General features: G+C 38.1%; 1 protein-coding gene across 1 annotated transcript in view; it reads left to right on the top strand.

Annotated features, from left to right (window-relative positions):
- The window catches only part of dgo (diego), a 52522-nt gene that overhangs the window by 17846 nt on the left and 7060 nt on the right, over positions 1–27616 (top strand). Inside the window, exons 2-4 of the mRNA XM_065483268.1 lie at positions 11287–11470; positions 12978–13076; positions 21839–21940. Of these exons, the coding sequence (XP_065339340.1) occupies positions 11324–11470; positions 12978–13076; positions 21839–21940 (348 nt within the window). The 5' untranslated portion in view covers positions 11287–11323. The remainder of the gene's footprint in view (positions 1–11286; positions 11471–12977; positions 13077–21838; positions 21941–27616) is intronic.

Genomic DNA, 27616 nt, shown 5'->3' with positions numbered 1-27616 from the left:
CGTTTGAGTGCAAGAGAATAATCAAATAACTCTATATTTAAGGACAATTAGAGCATTCATGCTTGGGGAAGAGAGCAAAGAAACGAGCATTTTACTGAAATGCCGTGCGCCGGGAGCAAAGCAAGCAATACTTCGTTTTTATTTTGAAATATTTCATTTCCCTATCATTCATAACAAAAAAAGCAAACACTTTAAGTGGTATCCAGCAGCTATTCGAAATTTAAATGCATAAACTCCGGTAATAATTCTATCAAACTCGCCAGGAATTTAATTCAATTCATTTTTATATCTCAAAGCAAAACAATAAAGCTGTAAAATTGAAAAAGAAGGAAATTCTCATTACTCACTTTCTTTCTGCTTGCTGAAGAGTGGCATTTTTTTTGCCAAGTGCTGAATTTGAATACCAAAACAAAAATTCAGCCCTGTTTTGGCTGTTCCCAGAGTAGACCAGACCTCCTTCTGTGGATGATTTTTCAGCTCTGACTGTTTTCTTGAGCAGACAGGATACAAATTGTTTATTTTTTCATACTTTTGTTATTTAACAACAAAACATTAAGTAAAAATAATTGGTTCATGTGATTGCGTTTATATTTCCATGCAACTTATAAACACTGAATTTTTTTTAAATTCAACTGCATCATAACAGAAATGAACTAATTTCTAATAATCTATTAGGAAAAACCAGAAAAAAACACTGAATTTCACTGCTAGACACATTGTTGTCTTGCAATATTTATATGTACTTGACAGTGTAATTAGATTTTGGTTAAATTCCAAATGTAACGAGGAAATTAACTAACTTTAAAACTATTAGGTAAAAATTATTTGAAGTTCGCCGCTTTTACAATGCGTTGCCAAATAATGAAATGGATTACAAACCATAATAGGGTCATTAGGTAACTCCACAAGTAGCTCACCAATTCGGTGTTTGGTAATTAAAGTGCATCGTATTTATATATACAACAAATTGTAATTTTTGCTCTATAGCAGAAACAATGATTTTATTCTTTGTGAAAAGTAGCAACATTTCATCTCTATAATTTGCAGCGATCAAATTAGAACCAAGCAACTATTAAATTTCAGAATTTACTTTATTAACAAAAATAAAGTGGATTGGTGCAAGGCAACACTTGAAAATTATTTGAATTGAGAATGGATGCAATAAGCAGTTGATCGATAAACAATTATGATATTTGTTCTGCATTGTATGCCATTTCTTGCTGTAATTTTTATAATTTTTGTCTTATGTTATGACTTAAGGAAGAATAAACAACAATATAATTTGCAGCAATCAAAATACCTTGTTATGCAGTAAAAATTCAAACTTAGTCAATGTTTATTTCTTTTATTTCAATTATTCCTCTTGTCGCAATCAATCTGATGGTGTACAAATAATAGGATTGGTTTCACAATTGGCGCAATAAATCGTGATTTTAAATCGCTCTGCTTGATTGGAAATCAATTTTTTTTAAGAAAGAGAGATATGAATTCACAAAGTTGACTCCAAGCCATATGCTTTTACTTTTTTAAATTAATGTTATACGATGATGTTTATTATACAAAATATGACATTATAGTGGTAACACGAATTGATTAACGCATTTAATTTATTAGCATGACGTTTTTACATTTATTGATTACATATCAATATTGCAGCAAGTTTCTACATAAACTTGTTTTATTATGAAAAACGTGAAGCTTCCCTTGTCCTAATTTTACAATCGGATTCTTCATTCAGTTGATCTTTGTCACGCCACATCTTCTCGAGAATTTTTCGTTTCTCATCGGGCATCTTGCTGATCTGTTTGACCGAAATCGAGCCTTGACTCAAGCACAGGTAGGCCACCAAAGTTTTGCTCAAAACATCTACTCGTGACTCGAATACGCGAACAATGCCATAATGCTCCAGATTCGTTTCATATTCAAAGTCATTTTTCACTGGAGTGTCGCAAAAGTAAAATTGGGAGAGAATCGAGAGCTTTTTATTGTGTTCCTTGCGATACTTTTTGTTTTTTCCTGACCACGGAGGCAAGCCAATAATTCTATGCAGGACCATTTCAACCGTCAGGTCGAACACGTGCTTACTCAACGCGTAAATGTTGACAGATTCTTGTCTTGTCAGGTTGGGGAAAGTAACCAAGAACTCAAGAAAGCCGATTTTCTCGGTGAGGTCGCCAGCTCCTGCCCTTTCAATTTCCTCTAAGATGTTCTCGATCACGTCTCTCTCCACGCAGCCACCGATCCTGCTCTCCAACAAGGCGATCTGATTTTCTCTGGAGGCGCGGTTGATGTGCACAATGGTCACTGGGCAAATTCCCTTGAGACTCTTCTCCACAATTTCCTCGCTTTTAGGCCACATGGATATCATCAGAGAAACCCTGTCTTTTGCCATCTGGCGCACCATCTTGAGCACGTCTTCCAGTTCTACGCTGCGCAAACCGTCCAGGTTGTCCAGAACGATGAGCTCGTTCCTTCCAAAAGGGCGCGGCTGCCCTTTCAACTGCCAATATTGCTTGAAGAGTGCTTTGTAATCTTTATTGCAGTCGTTCAACGCCTTATAAAATTCGCTGTCGTTTCTCAAGTTTACATTGGTGATTTTTCTCTCCTCTTCGCGGACCCTCGAATTCAGAATTTGAGTCAACGCAGACGCTCCCCAGCCGGCGTTGGCGGAAATGATGAACACCGTGTACTCACACTTCATTTCCACGACGCACTTCTCGACTCGTCCTACGTGCGCTCGATCTGAATCCGCCGATATGCACTCTATAGCCATGATTTCTGGTCGAGAAGTGGCCGCTCTTGTACTTCCTCTCAGGATCCCGATATACATATTGCTGAGTGCAGACAGCGAAACTCGAACATTTTTGTACACACCCGTTAGAATGAAGTTTTTGGCAACAGTTTGGCATGGGAAAGACATGCCAAGCATCATTTCAAGAGTTGAAACAATCATCGGCTTTATTTCGAACGTGTTCATTGCTTTGCGTTGAACGTCAGTAAAGAATTGCTGAAATGTTGAAGTTCTCATTTTTCCCGATTTTGTGTATTCTTCTAGTTCACCGTTGAAAAATTTTACAGCATCTAAAACCCAATCAATTAACACAAAACGCTTGAAAATTTATTGCTTTCTTACTTTGTTGTGGCAGAATCAGGGTTAGTAGGCCAGCGTGAATGGTACCACTTCTAGTGAAATCACTCTCTTTGTAAACCTTTGAAAAAATAGTGCATTTTTTAGACTTTAATTTTAAATATTTGGCTTTGTTCAATTACCTGGCACACATCATAATAAGAGTCCCTTGAGGTCGATGCGTCAGAAGAATTGAGAAACACAAACAGTTTTGGCTTTCCGATCCAGTTTCCAGTGTTTGGCCCAATGGATTGGTAGAGAACTCGTTTAATCGGAATATATCCATCTTCGATTTTGGTGAAAATTTCGCCGGTCTTCTCGTCAGTTTTTAGTGGAGCCACAATGAATATGAAGACACATCCATCTTCTTCCTCGCTTTTGGCTGAAACTGATTTTTATATGAGTAAATAATCGCACAAAAATATAAAAAATGTACTAACTAGAATGAGCGAGCGTCATTAAACAATCGTGTTGCTTAACTTCCAGACCAAAATTGCTCCATAGCAAATCTTGCAGGATTGAAACGTTGGGCCCGTCCTTGCTCTGGTATGAAATGCAGAAATGTGCTTTCCGCTTCAGAATAAGCTTGTGCCTTTCAGAAATCCAGTCGTAGTTTACATTTCTTAGAGCCAGTTGCACGCTGATAATTTTTTTAAATGGCAAAATTAACAAATTAATTTAAAGATCTTACGACTTATCTGATCCTGCAAACTTTTTTGATATAGTTAATTCTCTGTGTTTGAAAATCTTCACTTCCGGCGTCTCACCGTATCCATAACATGTGTTTATTGCTCGGTCAATGTAGAACATGACTCTTGTCAGAAACTCAACAATACTGACGTCTTTCTCCAAAACATTGAGGCACTTGCAGAAGGATTCGCAGATAGATGTCCCTTCTTTGCTGCTGTATGAACATGTTTCTACGTATTTGCAATTAATTTAATTAAATCTACAGAAAATAATTAATTTGGTACCTTCGACGGAGGCAAACATGGTGATGAAATTATCTTTGTTTGGCTCTGCCGTCACTCTTACTGCGTTGAGGTTCGTATCTCTTCCCTTCCCAATCGTTTTGCTTGGAACGTCATTTTTTAATTCAACCTCGTTCGCATTCCCAATCCAGTGAACGATGTCATCTCTTATATCTCCACGACAAGCCTAAATTGCGTTAATTACCTTTCAATTATGCTACAAACTTAAAAACGTGTACTATACCGATATGATGATAATTTTCAGAGCTTTTTCAAGAATTCGATTGTTATTAAGCCGTCTGTAGACATCATTTACGGTGAAATATTCATGCTCAAAATGAGTGTACAAGCGGCCACCTTCTTTACCATGAGTCATTATGAACAAAAAGAACAGTTCCGGCTCTTCATCAGCTTCAAGCAGAGCCAATTACATACATGTATGAACCAAAAGCTGTTAAATAATTAAACATACCTCGCAGATTAAAAGTTCTTCTAAGTCTGTGTTCACTGCTTATCAAGTTGAGCACGTCTCTTTTATGCTCCGAGGTCTCGAAGACTCTTGCATATCTTCCCAGACATTGTTTCAAATTTTTTACGTCCTTTCTGTCGTATTCCTCACGGCTTTTCTCCGTGTTTTTGGAATATGAGTAGTGGACAATCAATGCACACGTCACTCTAAAAATGATATTGAAATGACCTAATCGTGATTTTCAGGTATGAGTTAAGGTATGAAATATGTGTCCGCAGATAAATTTTGATGCTAATTTTCCGGAAAAACATATTTTGGAAAAAGTTCGACCATGAATATCTCGGCTGTAGTGGAAATAAACCAAAAATCACAATATGATGAACCTATTTATTTAAAATTAAATCATTTCTAAACTTCAGTTTACTCGTTAAATAAATTTTGACTTGATTCTCAATTCAATGCTGATAAAACAAAAAATGGTTGGGTAATAATACTTTAAAATACGAACCCCACGGCTTTCGATGGGTCGCCGTCCCAGTAACCAATGCTCTCCTTCTCTCCGTCTGTCGTGGGTCAAATTTAGTACTTGAAGTGCAAATTGTTGGAATTACTATACCTTCGTATAGCACTCTAAAGTGAGACATGTTGAATCCGTTGAATCCAAATCAAATCGTTATAGAAAAACACCTAAATCATGTCTAATAGACGGAAAGCGAGAAACACGCCTTTCGAAGGATTTTCCTAAACTGACCGTGATGTAGAAGCGGAAATTTTTCATAATCTTTTTATTGGTCTTAATAATTACTTATTTGCTAATTCTTCCGAAATGAAATGTTCTAATTCCACCTTTCAACCTAATCATGTTGACTAATGAAATTTGTCAGACAAGTTTTGTAAATCAGGCATCATTAACAAATAGATTCTACGCGACCTTTTGATTATTTTTATGTCATCGCAGGGGTGCAATAATTTTTAAACGGTTATTTATCAACATTTTTCGCTTTATTTCGATTCCTCACGTCGCAATCACTTCGATGGTTTACAAATCTTAGGGTTTATTTGCAAACTGGTGAAATAAATCGTGTTTTTCTATCACAGCTTATTGGCTAACAAATTTTCTCAGATGAAACGGTAGCCTAGGAAAAGCTTTTAGAAAAAGGTTGGTGACAAGTCAGCAAATAGAGACAAGGTCACTTTTTCCGAAATCTTTTAATTCGATCAGATAGCGGTGGGCGTAATAATTATGCAACACGCGTATTAACATTATTCCAAAATTTTTAAAATCAAGAAAAGGTGCTATATTATAAGCTATTTTTATGTAATTTTCTTCCGTTTTGCTTTTCTCAAAGCCTAATTGGCCACTAAATATGTTAGAATAGGGCAGAGAAACAAATTACAAAATTAGACTAAGCCATATTTTTTAATCGATAATGTTTATAATACAATATTTCATAATAATGGAAAGACGAATTGAGTAACGCATTTAATTTATAAGTATGACGTTCCTACAATTATTACAAATAAATTTTGCAGGAAGTTTATTTTAAAATATTTTATTATTTACAATTATTGTGTGAGTAAAAAAGCTGCGTTTCTTTGCTTGTTTTTTTTTGCTCTTTTTATCCCTGTCCGAGGACCGGAGGACCGGGAAGGGCGCGCACTGCACTAGCACGAATGCTGAAACCCGGGTCCCAATAACACCGCGAACGGATAACATGGGCGCACCAGGCCGCACAGGGACCCCGCCCACTCAAGGGCCACTTGCCTCCGCACCGAGGACTGCTTTGAAACGCTAGACGTTCGTCCCGTGAAGCCAAATCACGCATGCTGGAAAGGTGCAAACCAGCAAGTAGCGAGTCAGCGCCGGTGCGCTTCCCAGCCCGTTGAGCAATTTGAGCAATTCGAGTCACTAAACTAAACACTTTTTGCCATCTCGGACATTGGGTAGCCAGTATTAGATCTCCCAACTGCTCAAATACCTCTCATTGCTTTGACACTCCTGAGAGTGCCTTAACAATGCGAGCCAACGGGCTGGTTCCAATGCGAGCCAACGGGCTGGTTGTTGGAAATATCTTGTGAACGGTTCATTTGCATTTACACGAGCTGAGAAGGGCTTGGCAAATTAAACAAGTGTATAAAATTGTTGAAGGGGTTTTATTTTACTAAATAATTATATATACAAAATGTTTGAGCTCTTTGAATTATTAGAATGGAATCGAAAAAATCTTACCACGTCGGTTTTGAAATAGTTCCTGCTTAAATTGACAATTTATATCTACAATTTACAGGGCAGATTCCCTTGAGACACTTCTTCAATGCGTCAGACCTCCATCTGTGGATGATTTCCATACTTTTTATTCTTGTTATCAGATAATGTTTATTAAGCAAAATATTACATAATAATGGGATCACGATTTCAATAACGCATTTAATTTAATCGCAGTGGGATCCAGATGTGCGATAAAATCGGTTTCCAATGCGCAGTTACAAGATGGCGTCCGAATGTGGGAAACAAAAAGCTCTCTTTGGATTGCCGTGCGAGTATCAAGAGTTTGTTTGTACGATCCAAAAGACAAAATTAGTACAAGTGCTGCAAATTATGTCGCAATATTGACGAACACTTGGATCTTTTCGCGCCTTTTCACGTCACCGTTTTTCGCGCCATTCTCCACCGGACGCCATATCTGCGCGTCGCACGAATCTGGCCGCCACTGTTTATTAGTGTAGTGTTTTTTACATTTATTGATTACATATCAATATTGCAGCAAGTTTAAACGAAAAATTATTTAAATATGAAAAATGTGAAGCTTCCCTTGTCCTAATTTTCACAATTGGATTCTTCATTCAGTTGTTCTTTTTCACGCCACATCTTCTCGAGAATTTTTCGTTTCTCATCGGGCATCTTGCTAATCTGTTTGGCCGAAATCAAGCCCTCACTCACGCACAGGTAGGCCGCCAAAGTTTTGCTCAAAACATCTACTCGTGACTCCAATACGCGTACAATGCCATAATGCTCCAGATTCGTTTCATATTCAAAGTCTTTTTTCACTGGGGTGTCGCAAAAGTAAGATTGGGAGAGAATCGAGAGCTTTTTAGTGTGTTCCTTGCGATACTTTTTGTTTTTTCCTGATAACGGAGGGAAGCCAATTACTCTATGCAGAACCATTTCAACTGTCAGGTTGAACACGTGCTTACTCAACGCGTAAATGTTGACAGATTCTTGTCTTGTCAGGTTGGGGAAAGTGGCCAAGTACTCCATAGAGCCGATTTTCTCGGTGAGGTCGTCAGCGCCTGCCCTTTCAATTACCTCCAAGATGTTCTCGATCGCGTCTCTCTCCACGCAGCCACCGATCCTGCTCTCCAACAAGGCGATCTGATTTTCTCTGGAGGCGCGGTTGATGTGCACAATGGTCACTGGGCAAATTCCCTTGAGACTCTTCTCCACAATTTCCTCGCTTTTAGGCCACATGGATATCATCAGAGAAACCCTGTCTTTTGCCATCTGGCGCACCATCTTGAGCACGTCTTCCAGTTCTACGCTGCGCAAACCATCCAGGTTGTCAAGAACGATGAGCTCGTTCCTTCCAAAAGGGCGCGGCTGCCCTTTCAACTGCCAATATTGCTTGAAGAGTGCTTTGTAATCTTCATTGCAATCGTTCAACGCCTTGTAAAATTCGCTGTCGTTTCTCAAGTTGACATAAGTGATATTTCGCTCTTCTTCGCTGACCCTCGAGGTCAGAATTTGAGTCAACGCAGACGCTCCCCAGCCGGCGTTGGCGGAAATGATGAACACCGTGTACTCACACTTCATTTCCAAGACGCACTTCTCGACTCGTCCTACGTGCGCTTGATCTGAATCCGCCAACAGGCACTCTATAGCCATGATTTCTGGTCGAGAAGTGGCCGCTCTTGCACTTCCTCTCAGCATCCCGATGTACATTTTGCTGAGTGCAGACAGCGAAACTCGAACGTTGTTGTGCACGCCCGTTAGAATGAAGTTTTTGGCGACAGTTTGGCATGGGAAAGACATGCCGAGCATCATTTCAAGGGTTGAAATAACCATCGGCTTGATTTTGAACGTGTCCATTGCTTTGCGTTGAACGTCAGTGAAGAATTGCTGAAATGTTGAAGTTCTCATTTTTCCCGATTTCGTGTATTCTTCTAGTTCACCGTTGAAAAACTTTACAGCATCTAAAACCCAATCAATTAACACAAAACGCTTGAAGGATTTATTGCTTTCTTACTTTGTTGTGGCAGAATCAGGGTTAGAAGGCCAACGTGGATGGTACCACTTCTAGTAAAATCACTCTCTTTGTAAACCTTTGAAAAAAATAGTGCATTTTTTTAGACTTTAATTTTAAATATTTGGCTTTGTTGATTTACCTGGCACACAGTACAATAAGAGTCCCTTGAAGTCGATGCGTCAGAAGAATTGAGAAACACAAACAGTTTTGGCTTTCCGATCCAGTTTCCAGTGTTTGGCCCAATGGATTGGTAGAGTACTCGTTTAATCGGAATATATCCATCTTCGATTTTGGCGAAAATTTCGCCGGTTTTCTCGTCAGTTTTTAGTGGAGCCACAATGAATATGAAGACACAGCCATCTTCTTCCTCGCTTTTTGCTGAAACTGATTTTTATTTAAGTGAATAATCGTATAAAAATTTAAAATTTATACTAACTAGAATGAACGAGCGTGTTTAAACAATCGTGTTGCTTCACTTCCAGACCAAAATTGCTCCATAGCAAATCTTGCAGGATTGAAACGTTGGGCCCATCCTTGCTCTGGTATGAAATGCAGAAATGTGCTTTCCGCTTCAAAATAAGCTCCTTCTTATCAGAAATCCAGTCGTAGTTTACATTTCCTAGACCCTGGTACTCGCTGATAATTTTTTTTTTAAATGGAAAAATTAACAATATAATTAAAGATCTTACGAGTTATCTGATCCTGCAAACTTTTTTGATATGGTTAATTCTCTGTGTTTGAAAATCTTCACTTCCGGCGTCTCACCGAATCCATAATATCTGTTTATTCCTCGGTGAATGCAGAACATGACTCTTGTCAGAAACTCAACAATACTGACGTCTTTCTCCAAAAAATCGAGGCACGCGCAGAAGGATTCGCAGATGAGTGTCCCTTTTTTTCTGTCGTATGAACATGTTCCTTTGTATTTACAATTAATTTAATTACATCTAAAGAAAATAATTAATTTGGTACCTTCGACGGAGGCAAACATGGTGATGAAATTCTCTCTGTTTGGCTCTGCCGTCACTCTTACTGCGTTGAGGTTTGCATCACTTTCCTTCTCAATCGTTTTGCTATGAACAACATTTTTGAATTCCACTTCCTTCTCATTCCCATGCGAGGGAACGATGTCATCTATCATATCGCCACGACAAGCCTAAATTGCGTTAATTACCTTTATGTTAAGCACAAAACTTAAAAACGTGTACTATACCGATATGATGCTAATTTTTAGAGTTTTTTCAAGAATTCGATTTTTATTTAGCCTTTCGTAGACTTCATTTACGTAGAAAGATTCATCTTGAAAATGAGTTCCCAAGTAGCCATCTTTGTTACCATGAGTCAGGATGAACAAAAAGAACAGTTCCAGCTCTTCATCAGCTTCAAGCAAAGCAAATTACATACATGTATTTACCAAAAGCTGTCAAATAATTAAACATACTTCGCAGATTAAAAGTTCTTCTCAGCCTGTGTTCACTGCTTATCAAGTTGAGCACGTCTTTTTTATGCTCCGAGGTCTCGAAGACTCTTGCGTATCTTCCCAGATTTTGTTTCAAATTTTCTACGTCCTTTCTGTCGCTTACCTCACGGCTTTTCTCCGTGTTTCCGGAATAGGAGTAGTGGACAATTAATGCACACGTTACTCTGAAAATGATATTTCGCACTTAATTTTTCTGGAAATGACCCAATCGTGATTTTCAGGTATGAGTTACTGCCAAAATTTGATGCTAATTTTCCGGAAAAACATATTTAAAAAAAAACATGAATATAATGTAGTGGAAGTAAACCATAAATAACCTATTACATCTATTTATTTATTTAAAAATTAAAACAATGGAGTCATTTCTAGACTTCAGTTTATTCTTTGAATAAATTTTGACTTGATTCTTCATGCAATGCTGATAAAACAAAAAATGGTTGGGTAATAATACTTTAAAATACAAACCCCACGGTTTCCGATGGGTCACCGTCCCAGTAACCAATGCTCTCCTTCTCTCCGTCTATCGTGGGTCAAATTTAGTACTCACTTAGTTTAAATAGAAGCAATCATTATACCTTCGAATGGCTCTCCAGAGCGAGACATGTTGAATCCGTTGAATCCAAATGAAATCGTTATAGAAAAACACCTAAATCATGTCTAATAGACGGAAAACGAGAAACACGCCTTTCGAAGGATTTTCCTAAACTGACTGTCGTGTATAAGAGGGAGTTTTTTTGATTGGTCACAATAATTACTTATATTTGCTAATACTTTGTCGGAAATGAAATGTGTACTAATTCCTTTACACAATACCACCTTTCATCGTACTAATGGAATTTGTCAGACAATAATAAACTATTTTTAAATCAGGCATTATTAACAAATAGATTCTACGCAACCGTTTGATTAACCTTTTTGTCATTAATTTTAATATATATATTTTTTAATTTGACAAAAATTAGTATGAATTAAATTTTCGGATTGTTTTGTTTCAGGTGGGATGCAGTGACTGCGCCGTGAAGTGAGGACGATATGCCCCTCGGCCGGAGCAAAAACGCCGCTCCGTCGGCCGCCGAAGCCGAGCTGCTCGAGCAAATTCGGCAGGCGGCCGTGCGGGGCGACTCGGACACCATCGTCCGACTCGTCGGCGAAGGCGTCAAGCCCGATGTGCCCGATGAGGTGAGCAAAATTCAATTAGATGGGAGGAAAATAGCCTGCTCCGTTGTTTTAATTTCAAGAGGACGGTGTAAATGACGCTCTTTTGAGTATCAATCGTGTGAAAGAAGCGCCGCCGCCGCGTGTATTTGTTATTATCACTTAATAAAAGTGATTCAGCCATTTTGTAGCATTCCGGGTGTTGTGTGAGTGTCGGCGGCGGCTTCATTAATAGGCATTGTGCCGCGTGGCCCGGCGTGTCGCATTGTTGAATAGCCAAACTACCATCGCTAATTACTTATTCACCGTGCGCCACGGCCGAACATTCCTCCAATCTCCAGACCATCCATCCCGCTGCTGTGAAAAATCGCATGGCCTCTCCAATTTTTTTATCTGTCTCCAAGCCGATTCGGCAAATCATTTTTCGATTGTCAATTTGCTGCCACTTGTAAACAAACGGCAGGAGGAAATTATTAATTTTTTTAATGGTTGGATAATACAATGAACAAACTTATTGAGAAACCTTCGAGGTAGATTGATGCAAGGATGGAGGATACCTTCTTTAGATTGATGCTGAGTATTAAAGTGGAATTATACAGGGCAACAATTGAAAATTTTCTGAATTGTTGGATGCCATAAACAGTTGATCGATAAACAATTAGTTTAACAATTTTCAATAATAAAAAAGGACCTTCCTAACCGTAAAAATTCTAATTTTGCCAATTTTCTCCAAACTTTACAGTGCTTGAACATATTTTCTTGGCGTATTTCGATTCCTCTTGTCGAGATCTGTCCAACTTATTGGGGAAACTCTTGGTTTTGAAATTAAATCAGATTTCAAGTAAGGAGACAGCCATTAACCATTTGAAAAGCACGGTAACTTTCCAGCCAATTTTCTCAAGAAATTACAGAGCTCCTTAGGTCAATTTAGGCTTTAACTGAATCCTAAGGGATGAGTTTATACATTGGCAACAAGCATTTTCCAGGCTTTTGCAGTATCATTCCTCTTTAACTACTATTAAAAAGTATTAGAATTGTTGGCTACACTAAGCAGTTGTTCAAATTGTTAGCAATGAGCAACAATCAAAAGAGGAGTTGAAATTAAATTTGTGCCCATTTTCTCCGAAATTCAATTCCTCTTGTCAAGATCTATCCAACGGTTTATGATAATTTTTAGGGAAATTCTTTGTTGTGAAATAAAGTTACATTTATTTTCAAGTAGGGAAACATTTTTCAAGCTTAATAACTTTGCAGCCACTTTTCTCAAAAATTTAAAGAGCTACCCAGGCCAATTTTGAATCCTTAGAGTTTATTTTATGCATGCCGGGTTTTGCAATATCAATCCTCTTTAAAATTTAATTTAAAGAACAAAACAATATTTTTCTTGAAAAATTTAAACTCTTAACTTTAATTTCTGTGTATTTTGTGTGTTGTGGTATAAATTTTTACCCTCAGGGGGTTTTGAAAATTATATTGTGTTTCAAAACATTTTTCGTCTGCGTAAAAAATTAATTTCCGTCTTTTTCCATAGGCTGGTCGGTCGGCAATGCACCTGGCGTGTTCGGCAGGGCACGCAAACGTGGTCGCTAGTCTCCTTCTCAGCGGTGCCGACGTCAACAGGCCGGATGGGGTGAGTGTCTCTTTCAATTTCCACTTAAAACCATAAATCAATATGAATTGTAATTTATTTGGCAAGGTTATATATAAATTTCGTCTGTCTACGTGTCTTTTTCAATCGCGTTGGCATAAACGTAGATTCGCTTAGTGATTTTGCGGCCGTAAAAAGTTCAGAGTTCGGCTGGGAACTGGTCGTTATTAATTTGCGCCTGGTGTAATTGAGATATTGCGAGGCGAGGCGACACTTTTATGCCCGGTGTGCTGCTCCTGCCGCTTCTTTACGGCCGTGCGCTGCGAAATTTTTTGTCCCCGCACCGCCGGCCGCGCGTTGACATGTTAATAAAGAAGCAGAGAGGCAGGCGAAAGGCGAACACGATCTCTCCGAAGATTATGCAACCGCAGCATTGAACACCGGCAATTAAAACTCATCCTAGCGGTTTTTTCTCCCAAATCTCGGCTTGTTTGCATTCCACCAACACTGGCAATTAACTCTTGACTCCTGGTGGGAAAACGTCACAATTCCTTTTTGTAATTTGAATTAATTATAAATTCTAGTAGGATGTGTGTGGTTTTAATAATTTTTCGGTCACTAGTTCTCCACCGCGATCGTTATTTGGAAATCCGCGGCAGTGCGAGAGTGGCGATAATTGTGATTATAAGTTTGCGCCGTGAATTGGTAAAAGTCAGAGCTCATCTCTTGGCTTGGTGGGTCAGCGCTTAATTGAGCAATCGCTGCTATAACGCTAAATTAGGATCAGGACGCGGATAATCAAACAAATCGGACCTTCGCAGGAGAAATTTAGCAAAACGCAAACCACTACGTGCCTTACTTTCTATCACGATAATTATTTTGATTAAAATTACACTGATTTGAAATTTTCCCCAGGAAGATATAATCTGACCTCGTCGGTTCAAGTTAAGAGATTTATTATTTTTCCCACCATCGTAAAATTCCATCTTTGCTGCGCCATTAAATGAATTCTTTAACGTCTTTTATTTCCCTAAATTCATTCTTCTCCTCTTTATAATTTTAGAAATTTGATATACAGAAAAAGAGTGGAGGTGAGGCCGCAGAAAGTGTTCGTGGCGACGAAAGCGGCGGACCAGTTTGTTTTCCGACCCGCGCAGATGCTATCTATCGATGCGGAGCCTGTTTGTTTGGCTTGGCCGAGTGTGTCCAGTTATACTTTTGACTGATGCAGATCAAGAAAAAGAACCGAGTGATTAATTCCCGGCCAACCGCCCGCCCGCTGAAGCGAAAACGCTGATTTTTAAGGCCGAAAGCGGCGGTGGCCGCGCGTCCGTCATCAATCACTCAAAAGAGCTGCGTTCTGGACGAATGCATAAGAAGCTGCATGCGTTCTTGCGCAATCGCCCCATCTGCATATGCACGCAGCCACGCACTATTGAGCCGCGCGAGGAATGTCTCGGGTGGGACGACGCAAACGCGGCTGCTCGGCGTAAATCGGCACGAGTAATTGCCGACCGACGCGATTTTATCTCGCGATAATTATATTTTATTCCAGATGAATTCAAATCTGGTTTGTCCAGACGACATTTTCCACGTTTAAGGAAAATTTAATATTGACACGATATAAAGTAAACGATACTAAACAAGTCATTTCATATTATGCAAAGCTGGAATTTCAGACAATCACTTCCATACGTTAGCAAACAAGCGGTCATCAAAGATACGCTATATCATTGCTCAAGGTGGCCATTTTTAAAGTCATTGTTGGGCTGCTTGTTGTTGGATTATCCATCATTTCGCGTGCTTTTAAATGCCTTGACATTTTTGATGTCACAACATGGCCGCTCTATTTGTCCAGCGCTGGACGGCTAACTCAGCGGCCGATTCCAAAAATCAAACGGCCCATTGATTTTCAGATTTTTAGCTGAAAATATCTTTTTTTAACACTCGCGTGTCTTTAAGATGAAATTCAGCGCCATTATTTGACTCTTTTAAAATCAAAACTGTGCAAAGCAACAATTTTAATAATGGATTAAATGATTTTAGTCGCAATTTTACTCCTGTCGTGGGACATGTTTTTGCGGCTAACTAGCACGACCCGTTAAAAATTGTGTGACTTTTGTAGTTATTCTCCTTTAAATATAAGAAAATCTTGATATTAAGCAAGCAAACATTGTCTCGGCTTTTAAAAAGCCTGAAAAATTTGAAGCTGATTTTTAAGAAATTCTCCCAGCAAAGCGTGGATAAATTTTAGTTTTACACCGTAAAAAGAACTTAAAATCTTTAATTGCGCACTGTTGTAAAAAAAATTGATTCAATATAATTTTCATAATTTGTACGAATATGTGGTAATTATGAATCAAGAGCAATCTATTTTTTTATTTTGTTCATTATGTTCGCATTTATTTTCATTAAAAATATATTTTATAGACGTAATAGTGTCAAATTACATCATAGGTATTAAACTATTAGGTCTGACAGTGTTATGTGTTACAATTCGTGCAAGAAATCAGGAAAAATCATTTTAATAAACGGCTGGTATAAAAATACAATACACCAACAAAAATCTTTAAGTCCATATATAGAGAGAGACAAACAATCTAAGAATAAAAGCAATTTAATCAGCTCGTTAAAACCCTCGTCTCAATTGCTAATGGACCAAACGTAAAGCACGCGATATCCGGGAGTCGTCGGCGGCGGGAGCTTATCTCGAAAAGTTACTTAAGAATAAATGCATTTATACCTTTTTAAACAAACGCCGCGAGCAAGAGAGTGCTCATTTGGCGGCGAATCGTGTGGCTGCTGCGTTAATTAAAACGACATTATTTGGCAGAAAAGAATCGGACAAAAGAGACGTGAGCTTTCTACTCGCGTCAAAGTAAAGCTCACGTACACGCAAATGTATATAGAAAAGTCGGGTTTTGAGCAGGAAAACGTGACACACTCTTTCAAGCGGAAGAAGCGCCACAAACACACTTTTGCGAAAGAGGAATAAATCAAGCCTACACTCGGCACAATTAGTTTAAATAATTTTTTATCTTTGCATAAGCAGATCCTCAGCATTATAATCTTTTAAACTTCAATTTAATTTATCTGCGTAAATTGTTGAGTATTTAAATCAATTTTATAAAGGAAAAGTAATAGCTTGAAGTTAAAAATACGATTTTAGTTTTTGAACAGAGAAAATTACTATTTAAATAAAAATATATTTAAAATAATTAAAAAATATTATTTCACTTACAAATTTTAAAATTACAGTCCAAATTTTAAATTCATCCTTTCTGTTTGATTTCGATTCAAAGAGTAATTTTGATATATTTAAAAAAAAAACCTGTTTCCAGCTGCGTAGTTCAGTATCTTTTTGCCCGGATTTTATAATTGAAGAGAGCAGGGCGAGGAGCAAGCGCAAGAAAGAAAGAAAGAAAGACGCAAGGAGCGATGGCTGCTCGCGTCGCAGATCAATGAACTCGTTGTAATGACGGCAGCGGTAATATTTTTATGATCGCACTGCACTCACACTCACACACACACACTCTCTCGCGAGAGTAAAATAGTAGCCCCGTCATTATCCTATTCATGCATCTGCGCGCAACAATCAACCGCACACATGTCCAGCTCGCAGCAACAATATACCCTGACAAAAACGACGGCGTGAAAAGCTGAACACGAAAAAGAAACACACACACACACATACACACGCCTTTTGCTCTGTGCCATTCTTTCTTTGTCGTGTTGCAAAGCGTGCTCTGCAAAAACTGGGTTTCACAGTCTTGTTGGAGTTATTGAAATGGAAATATAATGTACAACGAGGAGGCGTTTCCCTTCGTTATTTATTTTACAGCTTCTACGTGGATTGTTATCGGTTAAATGTTCTGGAGACTTATTTTTACCTCGACGGACTTTTTTTCTCTAAAATTGCGAGAGAGCTAAATTTTCCATGGTTTTACGTTTTAAAGTGGCGAAAATAGCAAGCGGTAAGCGTTACTGTTGGAAAGATTGCGATGAGGCGAATCGAAATGAAGGGAAAAATCATTGACAAACCGTTTAACTTAGTCGATAAATTGGGCGAAATTTTAATTTTTTTTCTAATTCTAGATATGAATTTTTGTGAAATTCTACTGTCAGTTTTGTCTTGTAAAAATCCACTTTAAAATTTCCAAGAAAATGTTTCTAGATCGTTGAGCAGTTAGATTTTTTTTTTTACAAACAGGAGATTTTTCAGTAAAATCGACCATATAGTAATATATTTTTTTCTGAAGCCAGCAATTCACTTTTACAGTGTATATATTTTGTCTTCAGAGATGGAAACGACTTAATTGATTTACTATTTCAAGCATGCTCCATATGTTTGAGATTTATTTTATGACTTGCATCGCTGCCGAGATAAACAATCCGGAAGCCAAGTTACAGTTTGAGACGAGTCTTTTGTTCCGTCAGCAGTCGTACACCTATTATTTCTCAATAACCAGAATTCAGGGGCTTGTTTTATATATGGCTCAACATCAAATCAGTGTTTGGCGGGGCATTGATAAATCCATTAGGCTCCATAATGAAAGTGCTCTGCTCCCCGGGTTGTCGATTAGGGTTGGCTCTTTCTCTCTCGAAAGGCCTCTTCTACCTGTGTGGCCCTTCTGCCCGTGCGATAGCTCTCATCCCATATTTTTTTCAATCAAAAGAAGCCTCCCAGCATTGCTCACGACCAAACGCTCCCAGCCTTTTCACTGTTCCCGCAGTCGGAAATTGTTCCCTACAATAAACCTGCACGGAATAGGAAATCAAATTTATTTGAGACTCTAGAGCTGCATTTTTCATCAGTGGATTAATTCTAAGAATAGTTAATTTAAAAATTGGGATTTAATTTCAAGTTAATGCAAATTCTACAAGAAAATTGTGGTTAGGTATGAAAAGACGGAAATTTAATTATGCCATTTTTGTTCTTTGGTTAACAATTAAAAACTTACATAGCCCAGAACAAATGCTTAAAAGAAAATTACGGTTTTCTCAAAATTTAAAAACGATTTCAACTATTCAATCATTAAATTCTACACGAATTTAATAATTTCACCAAAAACTGAAACGTGAAATCCCATCTATTAAGAGTTTCCTTTTGTGAGCACATCTATTTCTATTTTTCAAATTCCTTCCTTCCTCTGAGTCGGCGTTCAGCAAAGGTGAATGTGAGCGGGGGATGCAGCGCTTCGCGGGGCTATTAGGAAAAAATGCGTGCGCCCGTGCGGTGGGAAAGGTCGAATAAAGCAAAGCCGCGCCGCAGCCGCCGGATTATAATAAAGCGTCGCGTCATTAGGCTTTTCGGAGGTGTAATTTGGTCCGGCCGAAACCACGAAACACACTTCTTCATTCCTCATTCCACACATCGAGAGGCGCACGCACCACTGCACGAAAGCCTCTTCTTCATTTCTAGCTCGTTTGCGCGCATATTTCGCGCAAAAGTAGGCTGACTGCATGGAAGCAGTTATCTCCCGCTGCTTAAGATGAAAATAAATCCGATCGCACGTTTTATTGGCGCCTAATTATGTCTTCCTCCTGACGAGAGCTCAAAGCGGGCGCCCAGCGGAAGAGATAAACTTGGTCACGGCCCAATAATAATAATAAAAAATATACTTGTTTTCTTTTTTTTCGAATGAATGGCCAATAAACTTCAATGCTCAAAAAAGTAACCTGATATTTTAGTTATATGTATATAAATAAAAAAGCAAAAGATCTTTTAGAGTTTTCCTCAGCTTTAAAAATTAAAATTTTATTTTGTAACGGAGATTTCAACTTCCTTATAGGTTAGGTAATATTCAGGTTTGGAAAATTGGTGAAATACGTTACCAAAAACTTTCATTTATATTTTCCCCTTAATTTAAAAAAATAATGATGAAATTTTCATAGTTTTAAGCATTGATTTTACTATTAACGTCTTCATTACTGACTTAAACCAATTCCTCAACCTTCTAAATAGGAAATTTCAGTCTCTGTTCTATTAAAAAACGCAAGGACAAAACTGCAAACCCTGAATAAATCACACCAGATTTAAAAATGATACTAAAACTGGTTAGTTTGTTTTTATATATCCTTTTTATTTCAATCTTTTCGCGCCACGATTAGAGTGCAGAATAAATCCGGACAAGTAACAAGTAACAAACACACTTTGGACGTGTTTATTTCGTATTATATAGCGAGTGCGTGAAAGCGATACGTTTGAAAAAGCAGAAAACGATACTCAAGTGCAAAGTCTCGATTTCGCCGAGGAATAATTCGCGAAGCAAACAACGAGTGTAATTTTCACGATCGGCCAGCCATCCGGGGCAGTGCGAGTGTGTTTCTCGGGTTTCGCCGCGCCGACAGATAAAAAAGTTTGAGAAGCTCAACTCAATACAGAGTTGTCGCCCGCCGAGCGCGCACCCGCAGGCCCTCCTCTCGGCGCTGCTTGGCACGCTGCCTTTATTTCTTTCCTTCTCCACTTCGCTCCCGACATAAGCACTCAGTCAGGGTACTCGCCGCTTCAAGTCAGGGACACTCGAAGGCACAAGCACCGCGCCCCCTCCGAACGAACGAACGAACAAACCACTCTCGAACGCGCAGATAGCAATTAAATCTTCCAGCTTGCCTTCCAGATTAAATTTTTAGCTCTCATTTCAATTAATTTTTATTAATTGGATTCTTCCCCTGGTTTTATGTTTCTAATTAAAGGAAAGGATATCGAAAAAGAGCGGGGTTTCAAATGAAATTCAAATTTGGAGAAATGTTATTATTTGTTTTCTTAGAGTTTCAGGAAATTTATTTTGTCAATCATCGAACTCTTAAGAATTACCATTAATTCTCGAAAACGGATAATTTTCTAATAATAAGGAAAAATTGTGAAACTCTTTTGCTTCTTAAATGAGTTTAGAGTTTCTAAAACCCTCCAAATATTTTAATAACGTCAAAACACATGTGTTTTGATCGACGAAATAAATAAAAACGTATAAATATTTATCGGACATCTAGTTTTCGTGCAAAACAAGCGCCACAACGAAAATTTACCCTTATAAAATAAAACAAAATATTTCTATGAGCCAGCACAAACTAAAAAAAATCCAAAATCGACCGTTTTAAAAGGCAAAATACAAACAAATAGCCCTAAAAACGAGCATATTATTGTGAAACATCAACAGCACAATTTCTACGTTCGTTAATTTAACCACGAAATAAATAACTCGCCATGTCCAAGGCATCTAAAAATCTAATTTATTTCCAGACCGTTTTACTTTCGAGTTGAGCCCGTCCTTGCGAGTATTTTTAAGGTGCCTCTGCGATCAGATGCCAGGCTGTAAAATAAAATATCTGGTTTTGTTTTCACGACATTGCTCCGTGCGTCTCTTTTATACTCTTTGGCGCAGATGTTCTTGTGAGAGCGACACGCCTCCCTTTTGGTCCCGGCTGCTCCCACAACGCTTAAAATTTACGGCCTGCGATCTTGGCAGAAAATTTTCCATTGTTGGAAACGAGGCCTGCTTGGCGCCGCGTGACAGTAATTAAAATTCCTCAGGATTAATTTCGGGGAATAAATCACCGGCACGCCGAATGCTATAAATTTCTTTAATTCCTCCGCTTTCCTGTGCGCGCTGGCCCCGTTTGTTGACACGCAACACGAAACGACGACACGCCAGGAACTATTTCTCAAAACGGTTTGCTTCCTTATGCACGCCAAGAACGGTATTTTATCCGAAAAATACACTTATAAATATTTATTGGCAGTCTATGACGGATTTTTTTATTTAACATGAACTTTATGAAATGTAAATTTAACTTTGCGACTCAATTCTGGCCAAAAATAATTTTAAATCCAAATAAAAAATTTCCAGGTCCTTTAAAAAATTTTGTGGATTGTTCACAATTTAAAAATGGCAGGCAGACGGCTGAAACAATAAATTTCCGCCGATTTTCAAGCATATTTTGTATAAAATTTAGACAAGCTTTAATTAGACCTGATTTCCAAACCGTTTTTGTTTTAAATTAATTAAAATTCAGTGTGAAGCAAGAAAATTTTCAATTATAGTCATTGCTCTGCGTGGCACAATAAAGAGAAGGAAGCGCGAACAACAATGTTCTCTTTGTTTTGGGCGGCCGTTTCGTCGGTTTGCGGTTAGCGCTATAGCTGCTGCATAAATAAAATATCTCACGCGCACTGCAGCGCGGAGAAGCGAGAAAAAGGAGAAATGACGCAATAAGCTTAATCAGTCGTGACTCTGATTATGTGTGTACATTAATTTGGACGTCACGAGTTCGTCGTTCGCGGTTCGCGCGCGGCTGGCCCGCAATTTTCTGCCAAACCGCACAGACGCCAACTTTTGGTCCTTTTAAACAAACCCATTGTTTGCCTAATCAAAATTCCAACTGCAACGCAAAAGACATGGAATTTCGCTGCCAAAAGAGGCTTTAAATACGATCAAATATTATCGCTTTCATATTGACGATAAAAAAGCTTTTACACTTTTTTTGAAAGGGAGAGGGAAAATTGTTGAAAGTCATTTTCCACTTTGGCTCGAGCAGGCGCAGATTAATCGCTTTTGCCAAGAGGAGAAGCGGCTGCAAAATGATCATCATCACGAAAATTGCCGCAAATTACTCATGCAACAAAATCACTTTTTAAAAGGCGACAAGCGTTGAGGCACAAATTCACCCGCGGGCCAGTCAATCTTGCTACCCGAAGTAAAATTATTTCCATCTCAATCATTTTTTTTTGGTCCGCGTGCAAAAAATTGATCTGTTTTAGCAAAAACTTCTAAAAATAAATAAAATTGTATTTTAATTTTCAGAGTGGGTGTTCTCCGCTGCAAAGGGCGGCCGCCGAGGGCCACCTCGAGGTGGTGCGGCAGTTGCTGCGGCACGGCGCCGACGTCAACCACCAGGACTCGACGGTAAGCCACCTAATTTTTTGCTGCTCCTCCTCCTTCTTCTCTGTATTCTGTTCAAAAAGAGCCAGACGCTGTATGTCATTTTGTGCTTATCGTGGGATACAAATGCGCAGCGCATTTGTTAAAATTCCTGCTTTCGTGGCCGACGCAATTTATTCCGGCGTAAATCGCGAAAAAACGCCAAATTGCTAAGGTGGTTTGCGTGGCTGTCAAAAGAAAAATGCGTAATCTTTTGCTTTCTTGACGTGCATAATTAAAATTGATTGCCAAAAACACTGGTGGGTCTTTTTTTACTGAAATATTATTAAATTCATTTACAAATAGGTTTTTTTCTTGTTCTTAATAATTGAATTTTGGACGTTTGGAAGATTTTAAATCATTCTCGCAATTTTTCATATTTTTAGATCATAATAGTTCATAATTGACGAGTTTAGACAGTTATTCTAAAACTTAAATAAAACGTACAATTTTTTTAGTTTAAAAGAATATTGATTTTACATTATTTTTAAGAAATTTAAAAAATATTATACGTTATTAAGCAATTTATTATTTTTTTGTCAAATATTAACTATAGTTAAAATTATTACTCAAAAACAATTATATCAAGTTCAAAATAATGGAAGGTGACCAAGAAAAAAAAATAAATTCTTTGCATGCTCTAATTATGATTGAGGCGAGAAAATTTTCTTATTATTGTTGGGTCAGTATGAATTGTATACATTTTGCTTAAAACTCCATATCTTGGGCTTATTTCAACTCGTGCAAAATATATATTTGCGATAAATTCGACGTGCTATATAAATCAGTTAAATTCAGGAACAATGATTATTAATCTAAACAAATTCGTAGCTATAATTTTTAACCTGCCATTTTATAAAAAATTATATCCTTACTCCCATTTAATTCCTCCTGTCTTCTGATGTAGATTATTTTCATCCACATTTCTTGAGAAATTCATTTTGATCGGTGAAATTGCTCAATTGCGCGGGCAGGGAAACACGTGAGCTGTGATCTCGCACGCTCCATTACGAAATAATTTTCCTCTTTTAAAATAATTCCGAGCTGACCCTTTTCAAGTATCAAAACACTCGTAAATTTTTATTACATGACCTCTGTGGAGTGGAATGAAGAACTTTATATTATATTTGACGCCACTGTCACTGTCAAGAGGTTTGCGTAAGAAACGCGCGATTGGAGCGAGTCACGAGGCGGTGCATTGTCCAAACAAACGAACAGGATGACCGGCGTCTCTTATTTTCTCTCTTGGCGGCCCCCAAATTGATCCCGGCGACGACATCGCACGATAAAGAGAGAGAATAGACGCTGCGTGTGGGCAGATGAGCGATGCTCCTCATTCTTATTTATGTCTCTGCGCCCATAAAACACGCAGCCCGGCTCCGTTTTCCTAATTCAGCTTTTCCTGCTGATTTATTTCACTCCGGGCCCGGCCTGGTTGGGGAAAAGCCTTTGTGCACCTTTATACGGCTTTCAAAAAACACAAAACTGATTTATTCCACGCAAAGCTATAAATTTAATGCAGCACTCGGATTGGAGTTTATTTTGTTTGGATGATCACTAAATATATTGTTAAATTAGGCAATTTTAATAATGACATAAACAACTTTGAAATCCAATTTCACATCTGTTTTACACAATTTGATCGTCTGTTTCAACCAATTTGGAAACGAAAATAAGTTAAAACCATAATTCCACGCGTTAAAATAAAAATTGTAACGCATATGAGAATTATTTATGAATTAAAGTGGAATGTTGGTGATTTTTTTATTTAAAAAAAATGAAATTTCATGTAAAGTTGACCCTAATCGACCTGTTTTTTCCATGTCCTTCAGACCAAAAGTGCCCCAAATCCAGTTTTTCGAATTTTACTGGTTACGCCCTCTTTTTTATCAAAGGAAATTAATTGCTTTCGAGATGAGAAAAATTATGACAATTTAATACATTATTTGAAAAGTGCGACCACTCGAGGTTGTTTTCATGTTGAATATAATTAAAACCAGGCTTCATCCTCGTTGTCAAATTAAAGAGAAATTCGTCTTCTTTATTTCTCGACCAGTTTCGACGTCACCAAGTACGTCCTAATCATGAGTTACAATTACAATCAAATAACAAACAATACAATAATGTCACATCTAAAATCATATAAATTCCATACAATTTTTAAAAAAACACCCACCTATTCATGAGGCACTTGAGGCAAGCTCCAAAGACCAAATGTAACAAATTCTAAGCCACCCCTTTGTTAAATAACACGCACATCTCACAGGTGGTAGGGAACCTTTTTGTTCCGTGAGCTAAATTTTCCCCTTTCAGCGCGTAAAATATTTTTCCACACATCACAAAGCAGGTGGCTTGGGTTACTAATAACGTTTTCTGAGCATTCCATTGCAACCGCCTCCAAAACTACCCTCTTCCACAAATTTGTTTCTTGCTTCAAAATTTCCACATTCTTCCAATCAAACGTATGTCCTTTTTTCTGTGCATGCCGCGCTAACTGGAGACCATTGTTCGTCGAGCTTCCAGTGCTTTTTCCTACGGCTCTCCTATGCTCATCTAATCTGTACTGCACTTGTCTCTTTGTTTGGCCAATATATACTGACGTGCAATCTAAACATGGCACTAAATAAATACAGTTTTTAAGTACTGGTTCCGATGGAGGTTTCACGCGCATCAACCGGTCTCTTAGGGAAAGTCCACTTGAGAAAACTACCCTCACATTTGCGATTTTCTTGCTGAAGTTTTTAAATTTTTCAGAAAACCCCCTCACAAATGGAACGACCACCGACGTTGAATGCACCTGCTCCTCCTTGTCCTCTCTTTTTCTCATCCACTTCCGGTATGCCTTCTTGATGAATTGTTTCGGATATCCGTTCTTCTCCAACAAACCAAAAATCGTGTTTATCTCCTGGTTCAAACTCAAACTGTCGCTGCAATAGCCAAGTGCCCGTCTAAACATGTTCAGTGCCACCGCCATTTTTGTTTCGCAACTATGATTTGAGTCATATTGCAAGAAACTATTTTCACTTCCTGGCTTCCTATACACCGTCAGTTTGACTTTGCCTTGTTCGTGTACTAGTAACATATCCAAAAAGGCGATTGACTTGTCCTTCTCCAATTCCAATGTAAGAGTTATGTCAGGATGTACACTATTACAGCTATCCAAGAACTCGGCTATCGGAAAACATGCCTGGTCATAAATTACCAAATAGTCATCCACATACCTCCACATCACTTTCGGTTTTTTTCGGAATTTCTCCAAGCATTTTCTCTCAAAATCCTGCATAAAAACTTCTGCGAGAACCGGGGACAGTGACGAACCCATCGCCAGACCTTTCTTCTGCTTGTAAAATTTTCCTTCGAAAATAAAGTATGTTGACTTCATGCTAAAATCTACCATTTCACATAACGTATCAATCGGAATCAATGTTCTCTCCATTAGCTTGTGATCTTGCATTAACTTTTCTTTCAGGATTTTCAAAACACTGTCTCTTGGCACCGATGTAAATAGACTTTTTAAATTTAATACATATTGAGAAGATAAAAAATGGTACTTTTGAGTCTTGAAAGTTTTATTTTAATTTTTCAAAAATTGCAGATTTTCGAAAGGGGTCTGTGATATGCCTGATTAAAATTCACCAGTTCAAAGTAGCATCAAAAACTGCCAAAATTTTCAGTTTTTCCCCACTCAGCTACTATTTTCGCACAAAATTCGACTGAAAATTTCAGCTGGCCGTTAAAGAACCTTTATTTTTTTTATTTTTTTAATTTATTCAAGAATCATTTCAGTAATTTTGAATATTATTCTGTCAAGTGGCCTCAATCCACTTAAAAGAAATTTCTTCCTCATCCATACGTTTTAAATTTTTTGTTCTTTCCACTGGAGAGCACTACTTCTTCTTGTTTGCGTTTCTAATGTGCTGGTAAATATGTATTAATGCACTCGTGAACAGTTATTCGACACAAAGAATGTGTTCGCCTGCTGCGTCGGCACTTGTCTCGGCGTGGAAGCTCACGTTCGATTCGTACAAAAAAAAAGAAGAATATAACTGACGCATTTTTGACGAGCGTCCCGAATCGCGGGCACAAAAAGCACGCAGGCAGGGTTCCAGCGTTCAGCTCTCCTCGCCGCTGCCGTTATTTATCGCCTTAATTGTTTGGGAATATTTATGAAGATAGTGCGCGACGGCGGCGTTTCCGTGGAACATCACCCGCGTCGCATGCAGCGCTCACGCGCATTGTCATGCATATTAGTGAAAGTCCGGCCGCATCCAACTGATGGGAAATACAAATAAATCTTGAACTTGAATCTCTCATTCTCTCATTGTTTATTTCTCTGTCTGCACACATATCTGCTCTCTAAATTTAAATCTACAAACAAGAAATGTTAGAAATTTGAAAATTAAAAAAGGAAAACGTTTAATATTTGGTATTTTTTACTCATCAAAGACGCTAATAACCCACTTAAAAAAGGTTTTGCCTCTTTTGGACAATTTTAGTTCCGGATTGAAGTCGCGTTAGCCTGACGATTTCAAAATATTTCAAAAATTTCATGATATTTGATAGTTGTTATGTTTGGTATAGATTTTATAGCGTATTGTTGATTTGATTGTTGTATTTGTTCTGTATTATTTCATTGTTGCCGTGTAAGAATTGCCAATCGTCATTGTTGTTTTGTAATTGTTAACGTGAATATTCAAATTGTATCATTCTTCATCTGGCAATTCAGTGTAACGGACGTTTAATAATTCGCGGACCCAAGAATTCACGTCGGGGTCACCAAATTTGGTCGCAGGGGAAGAGATGACCAAATAATAATTCTTCTTTTTAACACAGACGTGTTTAATCGTCAACAGGACTGTAATACAATTCAATAAATTACAATTACATTAATATTTTTATCGTTAACGGCACTTACCCCAAATTCTTGGGTCCGCGAATTATTAAACGTCCGTTACACTGAATTGCCAGATGAAGAATGATACAATTTGAACGCTATAAGTTAGACAGTTTATCGCTACTATTTTTTTTTTAATTTTTACTCTCATTTTTATTTTTCCTCAGATGAAAATGTCACTAAAACAATTAACCGTTTTATTTTTTTAATTACATAACATTCTTCACTATTTTAACAATTTTATTCCTAATTTTTAAACTTGCCGTCGAAAAAATGGACAGACAAAGCTTGTAAATCTTGACTGACAACAAAGAAGACAATCCCTGCGCCGCAAAATACCTCGAATTTAATTCTTTATAAGCCCTAAATTTACATATTTTCCCCTTCGAAAATCGAATATTCCTGCTTACAAGAAGCAAGAGCTTTGCAATTGTTGTTCCTTGTTGTTTATCGAAGCTTTTGAAGTTGTCTGCGGACTTATCTGCATACCCGTATCGTACGGCGGCAACATCGCCTCGCGATCGTGCTCCGAGAGTGGAGAAAAAATGCGGATTCCGGGCAGTCACTCTACGCGGAATAAATTACGGACGCGCGGTTCGTGCGAAACTATAACAATAGATTCTTATCAGCCCACTGTTGTTTTTTTTCACTTTACGGCGTACGTTTTGTTTTCCCCGTCGAATAGGTTCAAAACAAATCACACTTTTTAACACCGTCGCTGCAACAATAAAATCGGCCCCGGGCGAGCGCGAAAAGCGCGTTCGTTT

Source organism: Cloeon dipterum, chromosome 3 (genome assembly GCF_949628265.1).
Source record: "Cloeon dipterum chromosome 3, ieCloDipt1.1, whole genome shotgun sequence".
In the NCBI taxonomy this organism is placed as follows: Eukaryota; Metazoa; Arthropoda; class Insecta; order Ephemeroptera; family Baetidae; genus Cloeon; species Cloeon dipterum.
The sequence above is the reverse complement of the archived record's forward strand: the minus strand, read 5'-3'. Positions and strand labels throughout refer to the sequence as shown.